A 23,346-nucleotide genomic window follows, 5' to 3' on the forward strand; every position below is an offset into this window, starting at 1 on the left:
CTTCTCTCCCTCAGCTCACCTTTGCCTCCCTCCATCCCCATTTCCAGCCTCCACAATCAGGGGGATGCACGTCAGGAGAAGGAAATATCCCCCCTGTGAATGCAACCCGCACACGGATCAGGCTTTTGCTCCTATTTGTCACAATATGATGAATTCAAGGCAAGAAAATGAGTTTTTAAGTGATTCTGCTGCATTTTGCCTGCTGTTACCAACAAGCCAGATCCTGAAACCCTGACTGGGGACCCATTTACGCAGCGTTCACTGAAGCAGAGAGAAGTGACTAAGGCAAAGCAATGAAACAGAGCAGGACGTGGCCACGAGCTGTCTGCAGGAGAAGAGACCATTCCCACCACTGGAAGCTGCAACTGCGGAGCAGGGCATCCCCCCAGCATTGGTTAAATTTGGGCAAAAGAAAGAAAAAGCACCTTCCCAGGGAGGAAAGCTTCTCTGAGCACAGTGCATAGGTAGGCAATGGAGCCTATGATATCCCCAATGAAGATGTCCCCATGCCTGCCCTTGGACCTATCCTGCTTCTTCCTCTGGTGCTGGCGGAGCACATTGCCAGGCTCCTCCTGATCATCTCCAAGTACTTCCACAGGCTTTGTCACCCCAACAAGGACAGCCAGCAGTGCAGGGACAGACAGCATGGGCTCTTCCTACCACCCTTGCCCCTCCACATGCCATCAATGTACCTACAGCTTATCCCTGTCACCAACACCACCAATTCAGGCTGTAACAGTGGGGTCTTGAAGAGTAGAGGCAGAGCTGCCTGATGGCACAGGGAAGGGCAAGCAGGGGCAGGGACTTACTCTGCTGACTTCCAGAAGTGCCCGGGGTGGGAAAGGCGACGGTTGCGCTTTGGCAGTTTCTCCAGCATGTCCATGAGTTTGGTGAACGTGGGTCTCTCCTCTTGGTCGTAGGCCCAGCAGAAGAGGAGGATGTCCTGCAGCCACACAGGGTGAGAACCTGAGCAAACCAAGCCAGTGCCTCTCCATCACCACCCCTGTGCCCAACATCCATCCTGTGAGGACCCCATCTCCATCACTGCATCCTTGTGAAGGGCTGGGGTGGAGGGGATGCATCCATCCCATGAGAACCCCGTCTCCATCACTGCATCCTTGTGAAGGGCTGGGGTGGAGGGGATGTTTCCATCCCATGAGAATCCCATCTCCATCACTGCATCCTTGTGAAGGGCTGGGGTGGAGGGGATGCATCCATCCCATGAGAACCCCGTCTCCATCACTGCATCCTTGTGAAGGGCTGGGGTAGAGAGAATGTGCAAGCTGAGCTGATGCTTGTGCCAGTAGCAGGGCAGAGCCTCACCAGCAGGGAGGGCAGGGATGGAGCCCTTCCTTTTGTGCTGGCAGAGTTTGGGCAGTGCAGAGTGCTTTCCAAAGGGACCCTCCAGCCATAGGTCAAGATCCCATTCCCCCTCCATGCACACAGGGGGATCCACTGCCTGCCCCACACCACGTACCGAGATCTCCTTGCCCATCCCAATCTGGCTGAGGTTGGGCTTCATCCCGCTTCCCACTTGCCAGATTATTGCCTCCGCTGGCTGCGTCTTGAAGGGCCATTCCCGTGCGTGCAGCTCGTACCAGATTGTGCTGTTGGGAGGCAGAAGGGATTAGAGATGAGAGGAGCTGGGAGGCATCCAGGGGCTGCATCTGGCCAATGCTCCACATCTGCCGCCTCTCCCTGCTCCAAAATCATCCCCATCCAGATGTTTCATCCTAGATATGACATCAGAAGTGCTCAGCCGTCAGGAGGACGCTGTGGGCAGGAGGATGATGGATGCATGGGCGAAGGCACCAGCCAGGCTGCTACATCAAGTGGGAATCTCACAGGGTGATGGCACACATGAAACCCCAACCATCTGCCACTGCACCACTCATCACTAAGCCAAACCTTTCTTTCCATGAGGACTCCCAAATCCAAGGGAATATCCCAAAACAAAGGTGTCCCTGGCTGAGCTTTGTCCTCCCCCTTTCATCCTTCACCCCTGCTACCACCTGGGTGTTTTGCATCCTCGTTTTCTGGCACCCGGAGGCTGGATGAGTCCCAACTCCTGCAGCACTCGCCCCGATTTCCAAGGCAAATTCCCTGGACTTGCTTTCCCCTTCAAGTGATGCTGTGACCACCAGTTAAAGCAACAAGAAACGGGGCTAAAATGGCATCAGGTTGGAGAAACCTGGTGGAGAGGGTCTGATAAATGAAGGAGCACTTCTGGATAGGGGGAATCCCTGATTTTGGAAGTCGGCTGTCCTGACTTTGGGAAAATATGCACAGTTTGGCTGTAAATCGCCAAATATTGGAATCATGTGAGATAGATACCCATTGGTGCTGCAGGGGAGGGATAGCGGGGTTGGAGATGGGCAGGTGCTGGCAGCACCAGATGAGATGCTCAGACAGGAGCAGGGATTCTGAAGGTCCATCCAATGCATTCAAATTCAGGTTCCTACTTGGGAGTTTGAGGCTTCGTTTTTCCACTTTCCCACTTTTGGATGCACCCAAAACATCCGAGCTGCATTTCCCAGGGCATGGATGGCCCTATGGAGAGCAGGCTGCTGCTCCAACCTCCCTACGCATGAGAAGACACATCTCTAATACTGATCACTGCTGTGATGTCTCAGGCTTCAGCGAGCACACACCACCAGCCTCAGCCCCCTGCCTCACACCATCCTCACACACTTTAATTAACATCTCTATCCTCTTTAGAAGATCTTTTCCTCTCGCTATCACTGATCCCTGTGTGGTGGCAATAACCCTCTGGGTCATCCGGGAGCATCCCAGGCTCAGCAGAAACAAGAAAGAGGAAAAATGGAGGAAAATCTTTTAATCTTTGAAGGGAATTCGTGCTTTACATAAGGGCAGAGCTCACACTCCAAGAGAAAGGAGGAAAACCTAAGCCTAAGTAACCAGTTCTCACTTAGTTCGATACGATCCTTTAATTACCTCTTTATTCTTGTGCTAAAGTTATACCTCAGGGAGGGGATAAAAAGGAGAAGCCAAATCTTTTCAGCTGTAATTACTGCAGTTTCGATGGGAATATCACCTCTGATAACAGCCCCGTGTGCGCTCATCCCCGCAGCCTTTAAGGTATCCATGAGGAAATTAATCTGCTGAGTAAAGCCCTAGGTCTCTGCCTCGAGAAAGGTTTTATCAGGGCACAAATGGGCTCCTGCAAGAAGAGAGGTTTGCTTCCAGATAAAGGGGGAGTGATGGGCTGAAGGACACTCATCAGTTCTCCTCTTCTTGGGCTTTTGGCATCTCCTCCCCTGGCAGCCACCAGCACCAGCCCCTCTGCAGCCAGCCAAGGGGACAATGGGGGTATCCAGTGGTTCCCAGACCGGTGTTCCCATGCCTCCACATCTAGAGCATCCTACCCACCAGGGGAGAGATTACACCAGGCTGGCATCCCCCCGGATCCCATTGCTCTGGTCTGTAGTGAAAACAGGAGGATTTGGTGATTTAGGGGGGTTTAACTCAAAAATTCCTGGCAGCAGGAAGGTTCTCCGAGCTCAGGGATGGGGATTCCCACAGGCAGCATCCCCTTGACGTTGCAGCAAGCAGACTGTGTCCCCATCCCCTCCCGGCCGCTTAGCGCATCTCACACACGACCCGACCATGCCAGTTCTCACTGCAGGGACTCACCCCAGTGCAAAGACATCCGAGTGCTTGGAGAAGGGCAGCTTGTCCTCCTCGGTGTCAGGAGAGAGCTGACGGATGATCTCGGGAGCGAGGTGGCACAACCACCCATTCTGGATGCGCAGCTTGTTCTCCCGCCTGCAAAACATGGGGCTGAAGCCGCGGGTACCACACGGGGGGAACATCACCACCAGCCAGCAGCCCCCCAGCCCTCCCACCCTCTCCCAGTGGGAATTTAGGCCTGGTTTTCCCTATGGTATCCTTGCAAAGTCAGGCTTTAATCCTGCTGACAGGAATGATGGCTTTGTGCCCGTCTCTGCTGGGTCCACAGTTTTGGACCAGCTTTGGTTCTGACAAGCTGGTGATGGGGATGCAGGGTCTGCTGGGGACTTTGCTGTGACCACTACTTCAAAACACCTTTAAAAAGCAGGGGCAAAGCATTACTTGGGGTAAATCCCATCAGCACTGACACCTGAAATGACCCTGCTGTGATTTGAGCAGGCGGTTGTACTGGGGACCTCTAAGGGTCTCTTCCAAGCAAACCCATCCTATAATAATGGCCTGAAAATCAGTGGGCTTAGGTGTTTGGCCCCCAGACAACCCCCCCAGCCCACCTTCATGTCCAAGCCTTGATGCCATCACCCTTGGGAGCAGCTTGGCTTTGTTATCATCAGCAGCCCCTCAGTTAACCCCAGACATCATCTCCTCTACCTCCTCAAGGTCCCCCTGCTCAGAACAAATACAGGAGTCTCCTTTGGCCAACAGCTGAGGATGGCATTGGCTGCTTCTTCACCCTTTATATCCTCCAGCAGGCACCTAGGATGCACCACTGGCTTAGAAAGGGTCCCCAAGCAGGGAAATGGGGAAGGACCACCGGTGGTGTTAACACACTAAGCTGCTTGATCATGTGTCCAAGCCCAAATTCAGCAGCACAGTTTAGCAGGAGGTAACAAAACCTGCCCCATGTCACATCAGACAAGAGAAGGAAGAGCCCGATGTCTTGTATCAAGGCGTTTCTCCCTCTTTGTGCTTTGATGCGCTCCCAGAGACCGTGATGAACAAAGGTAAAGGATGGCTGTGGGGTCATCTGTGCTCCTGGGGCCAAAATCCCAGAGCTGAGGTCCCGGGGGACACCATTGAGGTATCTCCATTCACCTCCAAGGCAAAATGATGAGCTCGCACTGCAAACACTGTCTCCTTGGCTGGCTTTCCCCCCCATGGCTGTTTACATGCAATGTGCGCGGTCCAAGACGATGCAGTCTGGATCCTCTTAGCCAAAAAGCCATCCCCATCCCCATCCCCAGACATACCCCCCTTGGCTCTGGCAGTGACCGGGGGTGGATGCTCTCCCTAGGGAAGGATGCTGCCAGGCCAGGGCATCACTGATTAAGCTTCCATGCCCCCTCTGAGGTCTCAATGGATGCTCCTCACCCTGCTGTGCCACAGCCATGGCTGAAATCAGCAGCTTGGGCAAGGCACGGACCCTCCGGCCCCAGGAGCTGCAGGAGAGAGCACTTTGGCACAGGGGGGAGGCTTTCAGCTCCCACCATCATCCTCAGCCCTGTGAGGCTCTTAATTACAAGCTGCCATTAAGCATCAAGGCAATTAGAGCAGAGACGGAGGAGCTGCTCATCCCTCCCTGTGTCTATGGTCTCTGTCCCCAGGCAAGCAGCGGGGAGCACTCAGATCTGCTCCACCACCATCAGCAAGATCAGGGTTTCACCCAGGGCTTTTAGTTTTGCTCACTCAAGTCTCCAAGTGCTGTGATATCCCATGCATAGCTTTCAGGCTGGCCTCAGGATGCTCTGGGGACCAAATCTGGCTCCGGAGCTCCCGTGCACGTACGCCCAAGCATGCAGCAATGGGTTTATGAGCTTCCAGTAATGAAGGCTGAGCTTTAAAGCAGTTCCAAATGTGGTTCAATTGCAGCAATTTGAGGTTTCATGGCCAAAGTTTGCCTGACTTCATAACTGACCTGGCCACTTCCACTAGCAGAAAGCAGCACAATCAGCTGAGCATCTTCTAAAGCCACTGAAGGACGAACCAGCCCCAAGGCAAAAGCAAGAGCAGAAGAGCTTTTCTGACTACTTAAAGCCCACCTCATACTCCTCATAATTATAGTGCAGCCCTTCCAAGACAAAAACCATTTAAATAAAGGAGAAATACATCTGACTTCACCAGGAGAAGACACTGGATTAGGAAGTCTCTGCAGAGAGTGTTTTAGCTGTGGTAGTCAGTGCTCAGCAGCACAAGTGTGTCACAGCAGAGAGGGGCACTGCAACCTCCTTGTGTTGGATGCTCTCATGAAGTGAAGGTGAGCCTGGTCTAGGAGGATGAGGAGGATTTGTAAGCCATGTCTTTAACCCTAGAGAAAACAGGTCAGTTCGGAGTTCTCATTCACATCTCAAGCAGCATCACCATCATTAACTTGACCTGCAAATTTTGCTCCCTTCTCCATTCAGGATTGTCTGCGCAAGCCTCTGCAGACCCCAAACTGGACTTTATCTTTCATCTTCATCTGCAAGAAGCCAGAACCAGCAGAAAACCCTCCCTGAAAAGGGAGACCAGCCCTGCAGACACACGCTGCTTCCGAATCCACAGTGACCGATGAGTGCAGATCCCCAAAGCCTTCTCTCAGCTCCCCACCAGCAGAAGACGTGTGGGTCACAAGCAGAGCAGCCACACTGAAAGCTCCTTGAGGCAGGGATTTCCCCATTTTCTCTGTTTTTCTAGCAAACCACTGCTCATTTCTGTCCAGCCTTACATTTCTGACCATTCTTCCTCTCATGAGTAGTCTCCTGACCTTTACCCATCAAGTGATACCCCAATCTTGAGCATGGACGGCCGTGCATTAGTCCACCCCATTGGATACCCCATTTCCAAGCATCTCATCTCTTGTTTTATCTCCACAGCGTCTTTGACCTTCATAGCAAAGGTCTCTAGCAAAATTTGGCCATTTTTGCCCAAATCCTTCCACTGCTGCTGCAATGAGCTGCAACCTCATCCTGGCAGGACCTAAGTCCCAAATCCCCTGTCCAGCTGCTAAACCAGAGCTGAAACCCACTTCTCCACTGCGGGGAGAGCAGCAGCGCTGCTGGATTTCTTGGGCTTACAGAGCTTTTGGCTAAGTTTGTGCTAAAACCAGATGATATTTATACAAATGGAAGGGAAAGGCTGGCTGCTCAGCTCACCACGAGAGGCATGGGACAGAGAGAGGCGTCTGTTGCCTTTGCCTCTAATCCTTTGGCCTCATCCCATGGGAACTAGAAATGCATACATCTATAACTTTAAAGATGCATTTCATCCCCTGAGCAGCTTCACTGTGAAGTGATGCTCGGACACAACGACCTTTCCAGTGACAAACCCCATCATGAGGAGGGATGGAGACCAAAAGGACCATGTGAGTGAAGATAATGAACACTTCAGTCCAGTACTGGATGTTCTGGATTCTTCCCTGTGAGGGTGCTGAGGCGCTGGCCCAGGGTGCCCAGAGAAGCTGTGGCTGCCCCATCCCTGGCAGTGTTCAAGGCCAGGTTGGACACAGGGGCTTGGAGCAAGCTGCTCCAGTGGAAGGGGTCCCTGCCCGTGGCAGGGGTTGGAGCTGGAGGAGCTTTAAGCTCCTTTCCAACCCAAACCATTCTATGATGCTATGACCAGAAGGTGGGTACCACACTGCTGGAGAGGAAACCTGCCCGAGCTGCTGGCTCTGACACCAGGCTTGGCCTGTGCTGCTTCCAGCACAAAGGGTTTAGTGAAAAGCTCTCTCCTGCTGGGAGAACCAGCAACACTCTTTAGCTTTAACAAAATATGAAGTATAAGCTTTGGTCTTTTTTCCCCTCTTCTGTTTCCTTTCCCCCCCCAGCTTTGCTTTTCTTCCTTCCCACAACTACCGAACCCCTTTGCCCTGCCGAGCCTACAGCTGGAAAACCTCCCACAGCACTGGGAAAAAACACCCAAACAAACATTTAACAAGGAACATTTACCAAATGGGCTCGATTCCAAACCTCAATAATGTCACAGCGCTGCGAATGTCCCAACCTTGGCTCTCATTTTCTCTGTGTCTTGCTCCAGTGTCAGCACGGAGTCTGTGGCCAGATGTCTGCAGCACCCAAAAGGTCACTGGAGTGGTTGGGGATGTCCATGGGGACATCAGTGCGGGATGCAGTGCTGGCTGCACCACTCATCAGCCCAGAAGCAGGAGATGAACCAGATCCCAAGGGATTATATAGGGATATATATTATATCCCTAGGGAAAAGCCAAGGAATGAACTGGCTTTGCCAGCCCAAGTGAAACAGAGTCCAAGGAGCATCTCCCAGGGTGGTTCGGCCATGGAAATGATTCATCCCATTGGAATAGGAAGAGGTTGGGTCCAAGAGACCCTGCCCAGGGCCAGGTCCTGCCTCTCTGAACCAAACCGCCACAGACTCACACTCAGCATCACGTTCCTTCCACCAATCAAAAGCAACTCTGCCTTTAAACACCGGGTTTAAAACCCAAATGAAACAAAATCAAATCAAAAGAAGCTGCAAATCCTGCCCCCACGAAGTGGAGCAGTCGGTTTCCACCACTTGGTGCTGAGCCCAGATCCACAATGCTGCAGAAACCCCAGCCCTGCTCTCACCATCCCTCTGGGGCTTTGCACTCCAAACCCCACAATGGTGCTGAGCATGGAGCTGCATTTCAAAGGAGCACCAGTTGTGGGGCAGAGTGGGCTCTGCAGGAGCTCTTTTCCCAAAGGATTCCTCCTCAAAAGCAAAATCCTGGGAGGTGGGATGGTGAAATCCAATGGCAGCCCCAGGACACTCAAAGGCGGCTTGCCCTCATGTCTATCGAGACTGCAGACCCAGAAAGGCACTTGCAGAGGAGGTTTTGGGGCTCCCTTTGCATGTTTCCAGCTCAAAGGGGAGCTCTAGGCCATGGGGAGGGATGCTGGTGTTTCCACCATGCCATGTCCTACCTGCCTGCTTGGAGAACTCCCGAGATGCTGAAGAGGCCGAAGTCCGTGATCACCACCTTCCCGTTGTCATAGAAAACGTTTTTTGACTTGAGGTCCTTGTGAAGGATGCCCTTGGCGTGCAGGTAGCCCATTCCCTAGGATGGAAGAGAGAGAAAAACCCCCCAAAACTGAATAAGCAGCACTGACAGAATAGCACCAGAGCAGGGGCAGCCCCACGACTGCCAAGATGGGGAGAGCTCAGATGCTGGAGCGAGCCCAGAGCAGGCCACGAGGATGAGCAGGGGCTGGAGCAGCTCCTGTATGGAGTCAGGCTGAGAGCATTGGGGCTGCTCAGCCTGGAGAAGAGAAGCTGCTGGAGACCTCAGAGCAGCTTCCAGTGTCTGAAGGGGGCTACAGGGATGCTGGAGAGGGACTCTTCATCAGGGACTGTAGTGATAGGACAAGGGGTGATGGGTTCAAACTGAAACAGGGGAAGTTCAGGTTGGAGATAAGGCAGAAGCTCTTCCCTGTGAGGGTGCTGAGGCGCTGGCCCAGGGTGCCCAGAGAAGCTGTGGCTGCCCCATCCCTGGCAGTGTTCAAGGCCAGGTTGGACACAGGGGCTTGGAGCAAGCTGCTCCAGTGGAAGGGGTCCCTGCCCGTGGCAGGGGTTGGAGCTGGATGGGCTTTAAGGTCCCTTCCAACCCAAACCATTCTATGATTCTATCCCTGTGCCACAGCAGCACATCCACGCTATTGAGCTACAACTGGGCCACAACCAGAGGCTGCACGTCCCCAGATGTCCCTGCAGATGTCTGGGGGGGTGTCCCTGGCTTGGGACAAGCATCACTTGGTGCTCACGGAGGGTGATGGGCTGCGACAGCAGCACTTGTCTTCCTGATTAATGGCTTATGCAAGGAAAATTAGCAGCAAACCAAACTGGCAGTCGCTTTCCTGAGATCCTCTGCTGGGAAATTGATGATGATGATGATGATGTTTTCCCTTTCCAGCCTGGGAGCAGAGGGTAATAAGTCAAATCGCTCCATCCCTGCTACCGTGTCCCCTGGCTGAGCCATTAGTGCTTCCTATGTGCACACCGACACCATTAGCATGGAAACAAGCACCTCGCAGGAGTCCTGCCTTGATTCCTTTCCCTGAGGAAAAGCTGCTTGGTGGTTAATTAAAATTATTGCTAATGATGCAAAAAGAGGCCATGGGTGGGAAATCCAGCTCCCCTACACCGGCTGAGCATCAGCAAATCAAGCCGGCTGCCGACAGCTCCGTGTGGAGGGCGTTCAGCTCCATGGGATAACCAGCTCTGGGAATGGGAAGGGTGATGAAAGCCATTTATCCCCACTTCAGCAGGGCTTTTGATGCTGTCCCACTTTTCATTCTCAAGCAGACTAGGGGAATCTTGGGCTAGAGAAAGCTATTGAAGGATAAATGCCAAATGGGCCAGCAAACTGTTGCTGAAGAGTGAATATCAGCTATCGGTGACATGGGGGGATCTATTCACTGGATATCCACGGGGGTCCATCCTAGGCCTGATCTTTTCACATGTCATCATTAACCGTGCCGGCAGTGGAACAGGGATGTATTTGTAAGCTTGCAGACAATGCGGAGCTGGGAGGAATGATCCAAATTCAGAAATGATGTGGAAAAAATGGGAAAGCAAACGGAAAATCCCACAAATCCTCAAATGTAAGCGCCTGGGATGTGGGGGGAAATCCGGAAGGCACCAAGGACTCATCAGCAGCACAAACCCACTCCAGGAGTGGGAAAGGCTGGCGGCAGTCAGGGACAACGTGCTGCTGGGGCAGCAAAGACCCCAACCCAGCAAGTAATGGGGGGGTTAACTTCACCCCTTGGTGGTCAAATCCTGAAGTGCCTCTGCTAAGGGATGCTGGAGGAAGGAAAGGATTCAGTGCTGCGGCTGGCCCTGAGATGCCACAGCTGCGGCCGGATGCCAGGACCATTCCAGGCACTGGGATTAATTAGGGGTCTCTGTGTCCCAGCACATGAAATGCTGATCAGGTTTAAAGTTCTGCTTTAAAATGTCACTGTCACCTTCACACAGTGCCCGGGTCGTGCAAGGAACAGCATTTCAATGTGTGAGCCTGCTCCTCCTGCAGCGCCTCGAGCAGCCGCGAGGCAGGATGTGACCCAGCACCATGAGCCCCCTCCCATCCCATCACACAGGAGCTCAAAGGAGGCACTTTGCACCCCTGGATGGGAACGGCTCCCCCGCGCAGCCACCGAAGGCAGCGAGCCTTTGCCAAAGGTATTTCTCAGCATGCCCAAATCCCTCTCTCTGTTCCATGGGGTATTGTGCAGATCCCACTGCAAATTCCAGCCCCGCCACCTTCACCCCCGGGATGAGCTGTGAGAAAACACTCGCAGCCCAGTAATGCCTTAATTTGCTTGGCTGGCCGGGGAGCGCGAAAAGCCAGCTCCCTCTGCCGGCTCCGCTTCCCGAAGAAACCAACTTCCACCTCCGGAGCAGCATGGAGCAACGGGAGCCCTTGCACCCGCTAATCCAATGAGCTTAACGACTCTCCTACCGCATGGAGGGACTCAAGGGATAAAGTCAATGTGAGCCAAAGCCTCTCCCATGGGTCTGCCTCCGCAGCACCAAGCCAAATCAAAGCAAGTCACTGGGGTTTTCCTTCGGTTCTCCACACCAGCCAACGTCAAGTCCACCAAAACATCCTTAATATCTGCTGGTGGTTAACATGGAGAGGTGGGAAGGTGGAAGCTCTTCCCTGTGAGGGTGCTGAGGCGCTGGCCCAGGGTGCCCAGAGAAGCTGTGGCTGCCCCATCCCTGGCAGTGTTCAAGGCCAGGTTGGACACAGGGGCTTGGAGCAAGCTGCTCCAGTGGAAGGGGTCCCTGCCTGTGGCAGGGGTTGGGACTGGAGAAGCTTTAAGGTCCCTTCAGCACAAACCAGGCTGGGATTCTGTGAGTTTAAGGAATTTACTTTAGAAACAGCAAACACTTTGCTAAATCTGGGTGTAAACAGAAGCAAAATAGGTAATCTAACAAGAAACAGCATAAGCAGAGGCAGGGGAGCAGCGCTGTTCAGGACATTGCAGAACATAGTCTGGTTTCTAACATGGATTTGAATATTTAAGGGTGTTTAAGACCTGCCAGAAAAACTTCTTCCTTTTCTCTTTTTCTCCCTAGAAAGATGTTAAACGTGAGCTCAGCCCCAGATGACTTGGTCTTGCTGTGGGCCAAAGGTATTGGCTGACCTTGGCCAGGACGCAGGGTCAGTATCATGATTCCCATGGTAGGACACATGCCAAACACTTTAGGCATCATTTGATGTTAAGTACGTTTGGAATCACAGTACAGCCCTCCTCTGGCAGACAGCTTAACACCTCTTGAGGAAATCAGCCGTTGCAGACACTCATGGGAAGCTCTGATGGCTCAGGACCCAACTTCCCAGCCACTTGACCCTGCCACATGAGGATGCTCCCCAGCGTCTATTTATATGGTCACGTCTGAAGTGTTGAAGATGCTCTCTGAGTCATCTCTGTGAAAGGAAAAGCTCTTTTAGCTCTGAAAAATGCCTGTGTTCTGCCTCATGGCACACGCAGCCTCCTGCCACGAGCACCACGGACCGCACTGACCCCTCCGGCGCCTTGGCTGCAGGGATGCGATCACTACAGAGACATGGAAACCTCAGAGCAAGAGCAGATCATTGGGTTTTCCCCAAGAGGGGAGGAATATCCAACCAGCAATTCACTCACAGTAGCAAAGCTGGACTTAAACGCCTGCACTGCCAAGGGGATGTGGACAGGATGAGTCCCAGGCTTACTATGAGGAGCCCATGGGAAGCCTTGGTGCCACCCCAGGGGGAAAACTGGGTTGAGGGAGGTCTAAGAGACCCGGATTTTAAGGCCAAAAGGGGTTACCCTGCCCAGGCTCCTTGGATTCTTCAATCCAGGTCTTGGCTGGATCTGGATCCCCATTCATGCCAAGCTGTCCCACATCACACCACACCACACCACACCACACCATACCTTCACGATCTCCTGTGCTATCTGCCTTGTCTTGTTGACATCCAGGACAATTTTGGCGTCTCTCACCACCGAGTAGAGAGTCCGTCCTTTACACAGGCTGAAAGAGAAGGAAAAGGGAGAAGATGAAAGCACAGTTTGTGTCCCCTCCATTGAGAAACATCCCCGAAGTACAAAGGCAGCGGCTGCGGCTGGGATCTATAAATAACCACAGGAGCTTTGGCTACATCTCAAGGGCAGATTGAAGATTAGGGATGGAAACTGGGGGGCTGTCCCCAGTGTGGCACTGGGAGGTGTGTGCTGGCGCCATCACCGTGGTGCCAAGCCCCATGAGGGGTAACCCCCGGCTGGTTCCCGGCTCTTCCCCACATCCCATCCATGAAGGAACCACCTGGTCCGCTTGCTTCAGAGGGGTTTTGTACAAACCCGGCCGCAGCTCCCGCCTCTTCCCTCGGAGGATACAATGCTCACAGATGTAACATGAGTCAAAAGAGGAAAGACAGGGAGGAGAATGAAACCCCCGCCCAACCCAATGCACTGTACAATGTCCTCCAATTTTCCTTCTCTCGTACCAATTACAGTAAAATCTATTTACAGAGCCTTAATTACCAAAGGCAGCTGGAAAGGGGGGGGGGGGATATAAACCAATTAAAAATATATTGACATTTGAATATCATAATGGAGAACGTGGGTGGCTGCTGCCTCGACTCGCGCCCACAAAAATAAGGGCTTCTTTTTGCTTTTGCCTATCCACCCACACTCATTACAGGCAACTTTGGAGAGATGAGGCTGGATACCTGTGCCCGGGAATAAAGAGCCTGACACATGTCTCATTAAAGAGGCTTCAGCGACCGCAGACCTTAGTCTGATCCTGGGCTAGTTAACGAATAAAAGGCTATGGGTTTTAATTCCTCTGCTCTCCTCGCTCAGCTCCACCACTTCCCTCCTCATCCATCTCCTCCAGCTCTGGAGATGCCAGCACTGGATTTGTTCCCTGGGAGATTAATAGGGTTTGCCCTTTTTGGGATGGAAACAACCAGTCCAATCTGTGCCTCCTTACAGCATCACACTGAGCTGGCCTGGGTTTGCCTGGGTACCATGTTGATCAGACAGGGAGAGGGGATGGTTCAGATCCCAGGCACAGATGAGGGGGAAGAGGAACGCAGAGGGCAGTGATGCTGGAGCACAGCCCTGTGGAGAGGCGAGCAGCCCAGCCCTGCAGCACCATGGGCGTGATGATCTTAAAGGCTGAATAACCATAGAATGGTTTGGGTTGGAAAGGATCTGAAGATCATCCAGTTCCAACCCCTTGGCATGGGCAGGGACACCTCATGTAAGACCATGCCACCAAAGGCTCTGTCCAACCTGGCCTTGAAAACTGCCAGAGATGATCCTAAAGGCTGAATGATCTTAAAGGTTCAACTTCATGATCTTAAAGGTCTTTTCCATCCTAGCTGATTCTATGATTCTGTGAACATCCCCCAGGTTGCAAATCTGGAGGAATCGGGAACACAGCATGAGGGTAAAGCCCTGCTTTCATTTTGACCCCGAAGCTGGCTCAGAGCAGTACAATGAGACAAAAACCCCGTGGAGGCTGTGCTATGTTTTCCCTGGGGACACTGAAAAAGGCAGCAGCAATCCCAGGGTGTCCCACATCATTACCTGTCAATAAGGTCCCAGTGAGCTATCAGCCCCCAAAAGCAGGGATGTTAGAGGCCAAAAGCTCCACATCCCTCCACTGGCAGAAAGCACAATTTTCTGGTCAACCAGCAAAGCAGGAATGGGACCAGAACCATATCTCATGGGTTTTGGAAAGACAACTGCATCCTTCTACTTTGCCATGGGTTGTACTGGAAATAGCCTTACAAGTGAGCTGCAGTGGGGATTTTAAGGCATCTTCACACCCATGCAACTGCCTTCTAGTAACAGTTTTCCTTGCTCAGGTGCCTCAGCAGATCCCTGAGCCCACCAGCTGGGCTGCAAACCCAAGGCATCCACAATTACAAGCATGATCCTCCTCTAAATCATCTGCTCCCCATCTCCTGCAATAGTTTGGCTGCAGTCAAATCTGAGCTTGTCTGAACATCGGGATTCAAGCCCTCAAACTCCCACTTGGAAAGCAAACCACTTGGAAGTGATCAAGAAAACCCTTGGGTTTCTGCAACTGGGATTAAAGGGTACAAAACAATGACAAATACTCATTCTCTTTTCACCATCTCTAAAGTATCAAGGGTTTTGGTACTAATCTGCTCCATAAACCTGCAAAGCTCCAAGCTCTGCAATGCAACAGGCGTTCTGCACCTCCCGTGACCTGCCCCCCTTCTTCTCAGCCAATGCTTGTTTCCCTCCAGAGAAAACCATTCCAGAAAGTGGCTTGTGGTCTGCATTAGTCACGAATCAACGTCGCACATGCAATGAATAGAGCAGCGCTGGAACTGGGTTTGATTTCAGCCCTGAAGTGAGTGAAGATCAGCTGTTTTCCTGGAAAAGGGTTGTTTAAGAGGAAAAAGCCTCCAATTTCTGCCTCTCTGCGCTGCTGCAATAACCCCAGGAATAACCCCAGGAGCAGGGCCTGCAGCCCTTTTCGGATGAGATTCCCATCTCTCCATTTACTGAGGGATTGCACTAAAGGAGGCAGCGGATGCACTCGGCGCGAGGTCTGGCACAAGGGCAGCAGCCACTGCTCAGACCCAGGGTGGTGGCAGCAGCACACAGTGAAGCACTGTGGCCATGGGACATGGCAGCACTGCTCCTCACACCCCGGGAGGGCCACCCAAGCAGCCCAGGTGCCTCACACCTCCTCTCAATGAATAACTCCTCCTTATCAATCCTAATAGCGACCGCTGCACCAGTATGTGAAGCGTTTTCTTGCCGGATAAGGAGCTGCCAATGCAGAGATAAAGCCCTGTCGATACCTATTATGTAGCACCTGAGCCCATTCAACCACCACCTGCGGAACCTTTTCATGGCAGAGCTCAACAATTTCACTGCTTCTCGTTCCTCGTCTGCCGTCAATCGCTCCCCATTGGGGCAGGAGCAGCAAGCACAAAGCGCCGCTCCGGGGCACGCACATCATCTTCTGCCTTCCCACTTCAAGAGGTCTATGCCGAACCGTGGCATTGAGGTACCCATCCGGCTGCGAGCACGCAGGGCTGTGGATCACAAGGCCAGAAACTGCCTACACTTGACACCAGAAACAAAGGCAGACGATTCGCATCTTCAGATGGATCAAGGCTTATTCACCACTCAAGTACGTATTCAGAGATAAATACCTGTCTTCTCCTCCTAAACCTCTCCATCTCAGCCATCAGCAGAGCACGACACGTGCCTGGTGCCACGTGGTGACCAGACACCATCCAGAGCTGAGAACAAGCCCTGCTGGGTGGTTTGAGAGGATGCAAAGGTCCTTCCTGTGGTCCCCAACATCCAGGAGTGCACCTCAACCCATGGCACAACCTCAGCACCAGGACGATCCCAACCCCATCCCGTTGCAGATGTGACTCTCTATTCAAAATGAGGTTTTGAAGTGTTCAGCCAAGCAAGCCAAATCCCAAATTGCTTTATAAACACTCTGCATTTCACCAACGTGGGCTGAAGACATCAGCAACGGGAGCAAAGCCAAAGCGACTTGAAGGGGAGCAATTTGGAAGGGATGAGTGAGGAAGAGCTGGAGCACAGCCTCTTGCTAATTTTCCTATTTGGTGTGAAAACAACTTCATCCCTCCTTCATCCATTGGGGGTTTCTTCCCTCTCATCAATACTGATCATCATCTCTACACTGACTAGCATCACCTCTATAGGGTTGGAGACCTCAGCCTGGCTCAGAAGCAGAGTGGAGCTCATGGCACAGTGCTCGCACGCAGGTCACGATGCCATTACTTCCCAGTGCTTTGTGCTCTTCTTGCCTCTGCCCAGCCATCCACATAAATGCCCATTAAATTAAATAGGCTCATTTGAACACCCCAAAGTGATGCTAGTCCCCAGAAAGCTCATTACTTGCTAGTATGTTGATTCATGGGCAACCAGCTCAGATACCATGGTGATAGCCGGCAGGCTGCACCCAGGGGAGACACACAAAGAGTGAGAGTGGGAACTCATAATAAGTGCTTTAATATAAAAATACCTCTGCTAGCAGGTTACATCTGTGCTGCAGGAAAGATAGCGCAAAGGGGGGAGCCGCTCGGATGCTTCCATGCTCCCCAGCAGTTTACTGACTGTCAGTGTTTCATGGAGAAGGGAATCTTTGGGGAATATTAAGATACAGCCACAGCAACCAGAGCTGCTGAGCTGGGCCTTGCTCGATTTAGCTTGAGCAGGACCAGCCGCGGCACAGAGGAATGAGGTCTGCCCGTGCCCGAGTTGCCTGAGAACTCCTTCCGCACGGCAGCTTGGTTTTCCTGCATCACCAACGTCTGGCAATGTTTTGCAACCAGAGAGCCACCAAATGGAAAATGAAACCAGGCTGGAAGAGCAGCAAAGGGAGAGGTTTGGGTTAATTTTATCCCTGGGCTTCTTTTTCCTCCAAATCAATAAGAAATATCGCACCCCTGACGCACGCTCTCCCTGCTACGCCAGCGCGAGCGAAGCAGAGCAGTGCCATCAGCCAGCTCACGCTGCCCAAGCCCTCTGTATCTAAATGCCACCCCAGGACAGGCGCTGGGACAACGAGGGTCACACTGATGTGAGCTGCAATGGGTTTGTTAGGTCTCAGTCCAAAGAGAAAGCTGGCATGTGTCAGACTCACACCTATACATACATACATATGTATACACACACACACATATATTGCTCCCTAATTCCCTTGGGGGGTGGAAGGCTTGGCTGGTTCATGGCCAGCCATTCTCAGTGGGATTCTATCAGCACCCAGTGTTGTTGGGGCCCCCAGCTCTACTGTGGGGTATTCAGGACTGGTTTCACTGGTATTCAAACCACCACCAAAACCTCCAGGTGAAGTGAAGCAGCGCTTCCCTGAGCCACACATACCCAGAGTGGAAACACTTCAGCCCCTGGACTACAACTTTGCTTCCATTTCCCTCCTCTTTGCTGCACCCACTGGCAAGCAGGGAGATATCTTCCCCTGCACTCCACTCCCATCACTTCCAACAACGGCAACCTGTGGTTTCCTTCCTCCCCAGATCCCAGGGAACACCATCCATCCGCACTGCACCACAAACAGGGGGAAAAGCAGCAGCCAAGAGCTCCATGGCAGCGCAGCACCAGCAAATGCTGGACCAGAAGCCTGCAGACCTGATGCTGAGCATCAGCATCATTAAAGCTCAGCTTCTCTGGCTGAAAACACTTCTCCCATGAAACTCCACCTCCAAGCTGACCCCTTACACAAGTCTCCCAAAACAACTCCAGCAGGGAGGCAGGAATTCATTACCTGCCACATAAAGAAAAGCCCAGGTCCCCAACCCAGCCCCAGCTCCCACTTTGCATGGAGGAGCCTCTGTAGAGCAAAATGAACGTGGGGACATAGAAACGCCCTGGCGAGACGATGCTCAGGACGCTTCCCTCTCCCCCTCTCCCTATCTCCAGCCCATGGAAGCACCGTCCTTTGATGGATATTACTTAGGCAGCACATTTGAGCTCCCAGCAGCTGGCGCATGAGATAACTACAGCCAGAGCCTCCAAACCGCAAGGGCTGAAGAAGGAGGAGGAGGAGGAGGAGGAAGGGGGGGGATCAGCCTCCCCCAAAAGTAGCTCCGATTCCATCGTCGCTTCGGGAATAAAAAGAACCCAAGTTATTTAGAAAAAGCCAACTCCATGCATTTTTATTTGGAGGAGATGGAGTCAGAGACAAGCTCTCCCACAGCTGCAGGGGAAGAGCTGTGAGACAGGTGAATGCAAAGCAGGCACCGGCCCCAGCGGCTTAGCTAGAGCCCTGACTGCAAACAAGTCATCCGGAAACACTCACTGCTTCAGGTGGTACCCACTGCCTTTGGAAAGGGTGAGAGGGCTGGATGGGTCTATGGGGATGTGCGGAGATGCTTGGACCTCTCCTTGCCTTTGAAGGAACCTAACATATTCCCTGTGCCCTGATCCTCCTGCTGTTTTGAGTGTGAGGAAGGAAAAGATGCTTCTTTTGAAGAGAAGGGAAGAAACAAGTCTTCTGATGGAGATGGCTGCTTGACTAGAGCCCAACTCTGCTTTGCAATGGTAATAATGATAATTATTAATAAAAACTTAATTATGCTGTCACAGGAGGGATCTAATTCCCTCCTCTTTGGCTAGGCAGGAGGATGCCAGCACACAGGTTCCCCACCACCAGCAAACAGCCCTGCCTGGCTCCAAAGAGGATCCCTGGCATTGAGGATGCTCCAGAAAAATAAGGAATCATGCTGAGCTATCACGCAATAGCAAAGGGAAGAACTGGCACGAGCTGAAAGAGTTTGTGGGACCATCTCTCAGCAGGACACTTCATCACAGGCTTTCCCTTAAACACCCGCTTAAATCCCTTCCTCTCCGGTGAAGAGTGAGTCCCGCTGCCTTAAGTATGCTCCTCAAGAAGTCATGGCCAAAATAGCACCATTTCCATGGCACTTTGAGACACTTTTGAGACACAAAGGAGGATTTGATGCTGCAGAGGGTAAGGACAGCTCAGCCAGCACTGAAGCAGCCAGCTCTTACTTCAACATCAAACACCCTTGCAGAGAGAAGATCAAGCCGCTGCTTTTCCCCATCCCTATCATCCTCTTTGCTTGGGATATTTCGGTCTCCTCGCCAGCCCATCCCACCCTGGAACGCTGTCTCCAGGCGGAAGATAAATACTTGCTTAATGTACATATTAATACACCTATCGACTTCGCTGTTGTCAGTCGTTATCAAGATTTATCCAGCCTGATGGCCTCTTATTGATTGTGAAGGAGTGTATTCCCACGGGTCAATCAATTCTGATCCAGCCTGTGGCATGAAGTCAATACCTATTTATTATATGATCTACGAGCTCCATTATTTAACTGCTGGGAAAGGGGAAACACAGCAAAAGTAAGGAGGGAAAACAACTGAGAGCCAGGCCAGGAGGTGATGCTTTGGCTCCAAAAGTGGTTGCTTTAACATGGGGAGGGTTAGAGGAGGCAGGATCTGCTCCCAGAATATACCCATGAGTGGGGAGAGAAGGACCAGAGCTGAAAGGCATCTCAGATACCCTCAGATGCATTGCTCTGGGAAAGCAATGCGGCAGCACCGTGCCTCAGTTTCCCTCCTGTTGGGCAGGATTTAGAGCTCCTACTTAACTTCCCAGGCATGAAAGAAGGCTGATAGGTTGTACCTTGAGATTGGTGGGTTGCAGTGAGGAGAAAAGGGCAATTTGGTGTTCATTGATGCCCAGTTGGTCAATGTGACTCCCTGGAGAGAACAACGGGCACCCCCTTGAGCAGCTCATCCTGGCCCCAGGGAGCACCCACAGGGGATGAACCAAGCAGCCCCAATCTGTTTCATCTTAAGAGCCATGATTTACACACTTCCCCTTTACTCCCTTTTAAACATCCACTCAGCCCTCAGCTCTCTGAGTATTCAGATTTACAAGCCCCACGTCCCTCACAGCCAAGTGGGACACTGGAAATGTTTGGCACACGCAGAGGCTTGGAAGAGCCGAGTGTTTAAAGCTGAGCTGTGCCCAGAGATTCCCACAGGAAACAAGGTCCGGGAATGGGAGAGGATTCCCTGCAGGGAGCAGGGCTTGTTCCTCCCAACAGCAAAATCAAACACTCGATATCGCCAAAAGCCAGCATAGAAATACATTACAAATCCAAACAAACCCCAGCATTGAGTCCATTTGGTGCAAGGAAGTTATCCTGTAAGACACAGCCGCAGAGTCTGGGATATTCTTCCCATCTTGCTCCCACACCTTCCCTATTAATACACGGCAGGTAATGCGGTCCCTGTTATAGAAGCCAGTTTGCTTTGCCAGGGAGGAAAGAAGAGCAAACTCTCCTCCTTTCATCTTTGGTATCTCACATAAGAGCTCCCCCTCTCAACCACCAGCTCCAGGGAAGGGCTTGGGAGATGCTCCCGCTCCAACAGAAACCCTCCAAGTTTCTCTGCTGAAAGGCACCTTCGACAAATTCATTCTCTTTATGTGGTCCTGGATGGTCAGACTTAATTCCTAATGTTCTCCAGTGTTCTCCTTGGGCTTCCTGGCACATCCGGGCAGGGACATAAATCATGGCCACTCAGCCCCAAGGGGGGATCACCAGCAGCCATCCGGCTGGCTCCTGATGGCACTTCAAATCCAGAGCTGCTCTGGCATCACACTGTGACGAGAGGGGCCAAAACCCTGCCTGGGGCACCTCGGGGAGCAAATCCCAGGGTCTTTGTGCAGGTTCCCGGTGCCACATTGGAGCTTTTAGCTAAAAACCGAGTAATCTCCTTAGGAAAGCTGCACCAAATCCCCCACGCAAGGCAGCAAGAGCTCAAGGCACAAAGGCTCAAACCTCCCCTCTCCTGCCTTCGAGACCTGTGAACCTGGCTTGCAAACAACGCTGCCGTCCAGCAAGGGCCATCAGTGCCTCTCCGGAAAGCTGCTGATCCCCCTGCTTTCCTTACAGCCTCAGTGAGACCCAGGGGCCTTGGGAAGGATCAATAAGCACGAAAATCACCCTTTCTTTGCTTTTTTCCACAGAAGGAACACCCAGAATCCTAAAATCTGCTCGTTTCTGCAATCCATTACCCTCGTGGGTGGCTCGAGCCATTGCAATAGCATTAGAGCCCTGTTAGACTTTGTCTTTTGAGGGATCTCCTGGGTGGCTGAGGCTTTACCACCCTCCCCACACCACCACAGGCGGAGGCTGGGACTGGGAACACCAAGGAGCCGATGTAAGGAGCTTACCCAGGGCTTTGTCTCATTGAACACCAGCAAACACAAGTTGTCATTTCCCTGCATGCAGCGAACACGGCGCTTTTCCAGTCCTTTCATTTCCACTGGGCCCAGGACTTGGATGCTGTTCTGTGCTATCCATTATGCAGCACTCCAAGCAGCACCAAGATCACATTCACTCTTGCTCAAGACTAATTAAGATGAATGTTAACTGTCTCCAGCACTCATTACCCAAGAGGGAACATATTAGTGGCTCTGATGGAAGCGCTCTTTGGAGTTACCACCTCTCATTGCCCAAAGATGCTGGATTTCTCCCTTTCTCTTCTGACCCGGACAGTTGCATGAAGAGGCGCCTCAAGAATCATTGACTCATAGAGAATGGTTTGGGTTGGGAGGGACCTTAAAGCTCCTCCAGCTCCAACCCCTGCCACGGGCAGGGACCCCTTCCACTGGAGCAGCTTGCTCCAAGCCCCTGTGTCCAACCTGGCCTTGAACACTGCCAGGGATGGGGCAGCCACAGCTTCTCTGGGCACCCTGGGCCAGCGCCTCAGCACCCTCACAGGGAAGAGCTTCTGCCTAAGAGCTCATCTCAGTCTCCCCTCTGGCAGGTTAAAGCCATTCCCCTTGGCCTGGCCCTACAGGCCCTTGTCCCAAGCCCCTCTCCAGCTTTCCTGCAGCCCCTTTAGGCACTGGAGCTGCTCTCAGGTCTCCCCTTCAGGAGCCTTCTCTTCTCCAGGCTGCCCCAGCCCAGCTCTCTCAGCCTGGCTCCAGAGCAGAGCTGCTCCAGCCCTCACAGCAGCTCCGTGGCCTCCTCTGGCCTCGCTCCAACAGCTCCACGTCCCTCTTGTGCTGCTGCCCCAGAGCTGGATCAGGGCTGCAGGGGGGGTCTCCCCAGAGCACAGCAGAGGGGCAGGATCCCCTCCCTGAGCTGCTGCTCACGCTCTGGGGGTGCAGCCCCGCACACGGGGGGTTCTGGGCTCAAGCACACACTGAAGCTGGGTCATGGGGAGCTTCTCATTGACCAACACCCCCAAGTCCTTCTCCTCAGGGCTGCTTCATCCAGTCTCTCCCAGCCTGTTGCTGTGCTTGGGATTGCCCCAACCCAGGGGCAGGACCTTACACTTGGCCTTGTTGAACCTCATAACCTTCTCATGGTCCCACCTCTCCAGCCTGTCCAGGTCCCTCTGGAAGGCATCCATTCCCTGGGCATGTCAACTGCACCGCACAGCTTGGTATCACCTGCAGATGCTGCGGTGCCCTCAGTGACTATGCCATTGCTGAGGATATGAAGTTGATGACTGGTCCCTGTCATCTGGCCAGACCAATGGTTAATGCAGAGGAAAACCAGAGCATTAACCCAGCACATCCTGCTGCTGCCTCAGTTTCCCCCCCAGCTGTCGCCTGGGGGCTGCGGTGTTTGGAGGGGGAGATTTCTTTCCGCTAATGAGATGCTCCATGAATATCACAGCAAACAGGAAGGAAAACGTAGGGATGTGAGAAAGCAAAAATAAACTGGTCTATAAATAACCCCCCTCCGGCAGCGCCGGGCAGCACGTCGTGGTAGAGCCCTTTCCAGGGATGGGCAGCTGCTTCCCGCATGCCACAGGAATGCAGAGATTTCTTTAACAGCTATAAGAAACTGCTGTTCTGGGTGGAAAAACATCCTCGAGCACCCACTTCTGAGCAGCCACAGGAAAAGGAGCCTCTCTTTTGCACAGAGCCAAGTCGGGGCCAGGGATGCGCGCAGGGAGGAGCAGGCAAGGAAACTCAGACATCCTGGATTTGTGTCTAATTAGCCCCATCAGGCAGCTGGGATTGGTTTTCCCCACTCCAAGCAAGGCTTGGTTTAATGTGATTCCCATAAACCTACTTTATTGGTGGGTTTGGAAGTATTGGAAGCTGCTCTAAGGTCTCCCCTGAGTCTCC

At 52.6% G+C, this 23,346-nt stretch overlaps 1 protein-coding gene across 1 annotated transcript in view; it reads right to left on the reverse strand.

The window, feature by feature from the left end:
* Positions 1 to 805: 805 nt before the first annotated feature.
* KSR2 (kinase suppressor of ras 2) overlaps positions 806 to 23,346 on the reverse strand; it is a gene marked incomplete at both ends in the record, with an annotated part of 76,480 nt that continues 53,939 nt past the window's right edge. Inside the window, 5 exons of the mRNA XM_080628544.1 lie at positions 806 to 943; positions 1,478 to 1,607; positions 3,655 to 3,786; positions 8,607 to 8,740; positions 12,606 to 12,702. Of these exons, the coding sequence (XP_080484670.1) occupies positions 806 to 943; positions 1,478 to 1,607; positions 3,655 to 3,786; positions 8,607 to 8,740; positions 12,606 to 12,702 (631 nt within the window). The remainder of the gene's footprint in view (positions 944 to 1,477; positions 1,608 to 3,654; positions 3,787 to 8,606; positions 8,741 to 12,605; positions 12,703 to 23,346) is intronic.

This window comes from Psittacula echo (genome assembly GCF_963264785.1).
Source record: "Psittacula echo genome assembly, chromosome: 13".
Taxonomy (NCBI): Eukaryota; Metazoa; Chordata; class Aves; order Psittaciformes; family Psittacidae; genus Psittacula; species Psittacula echo.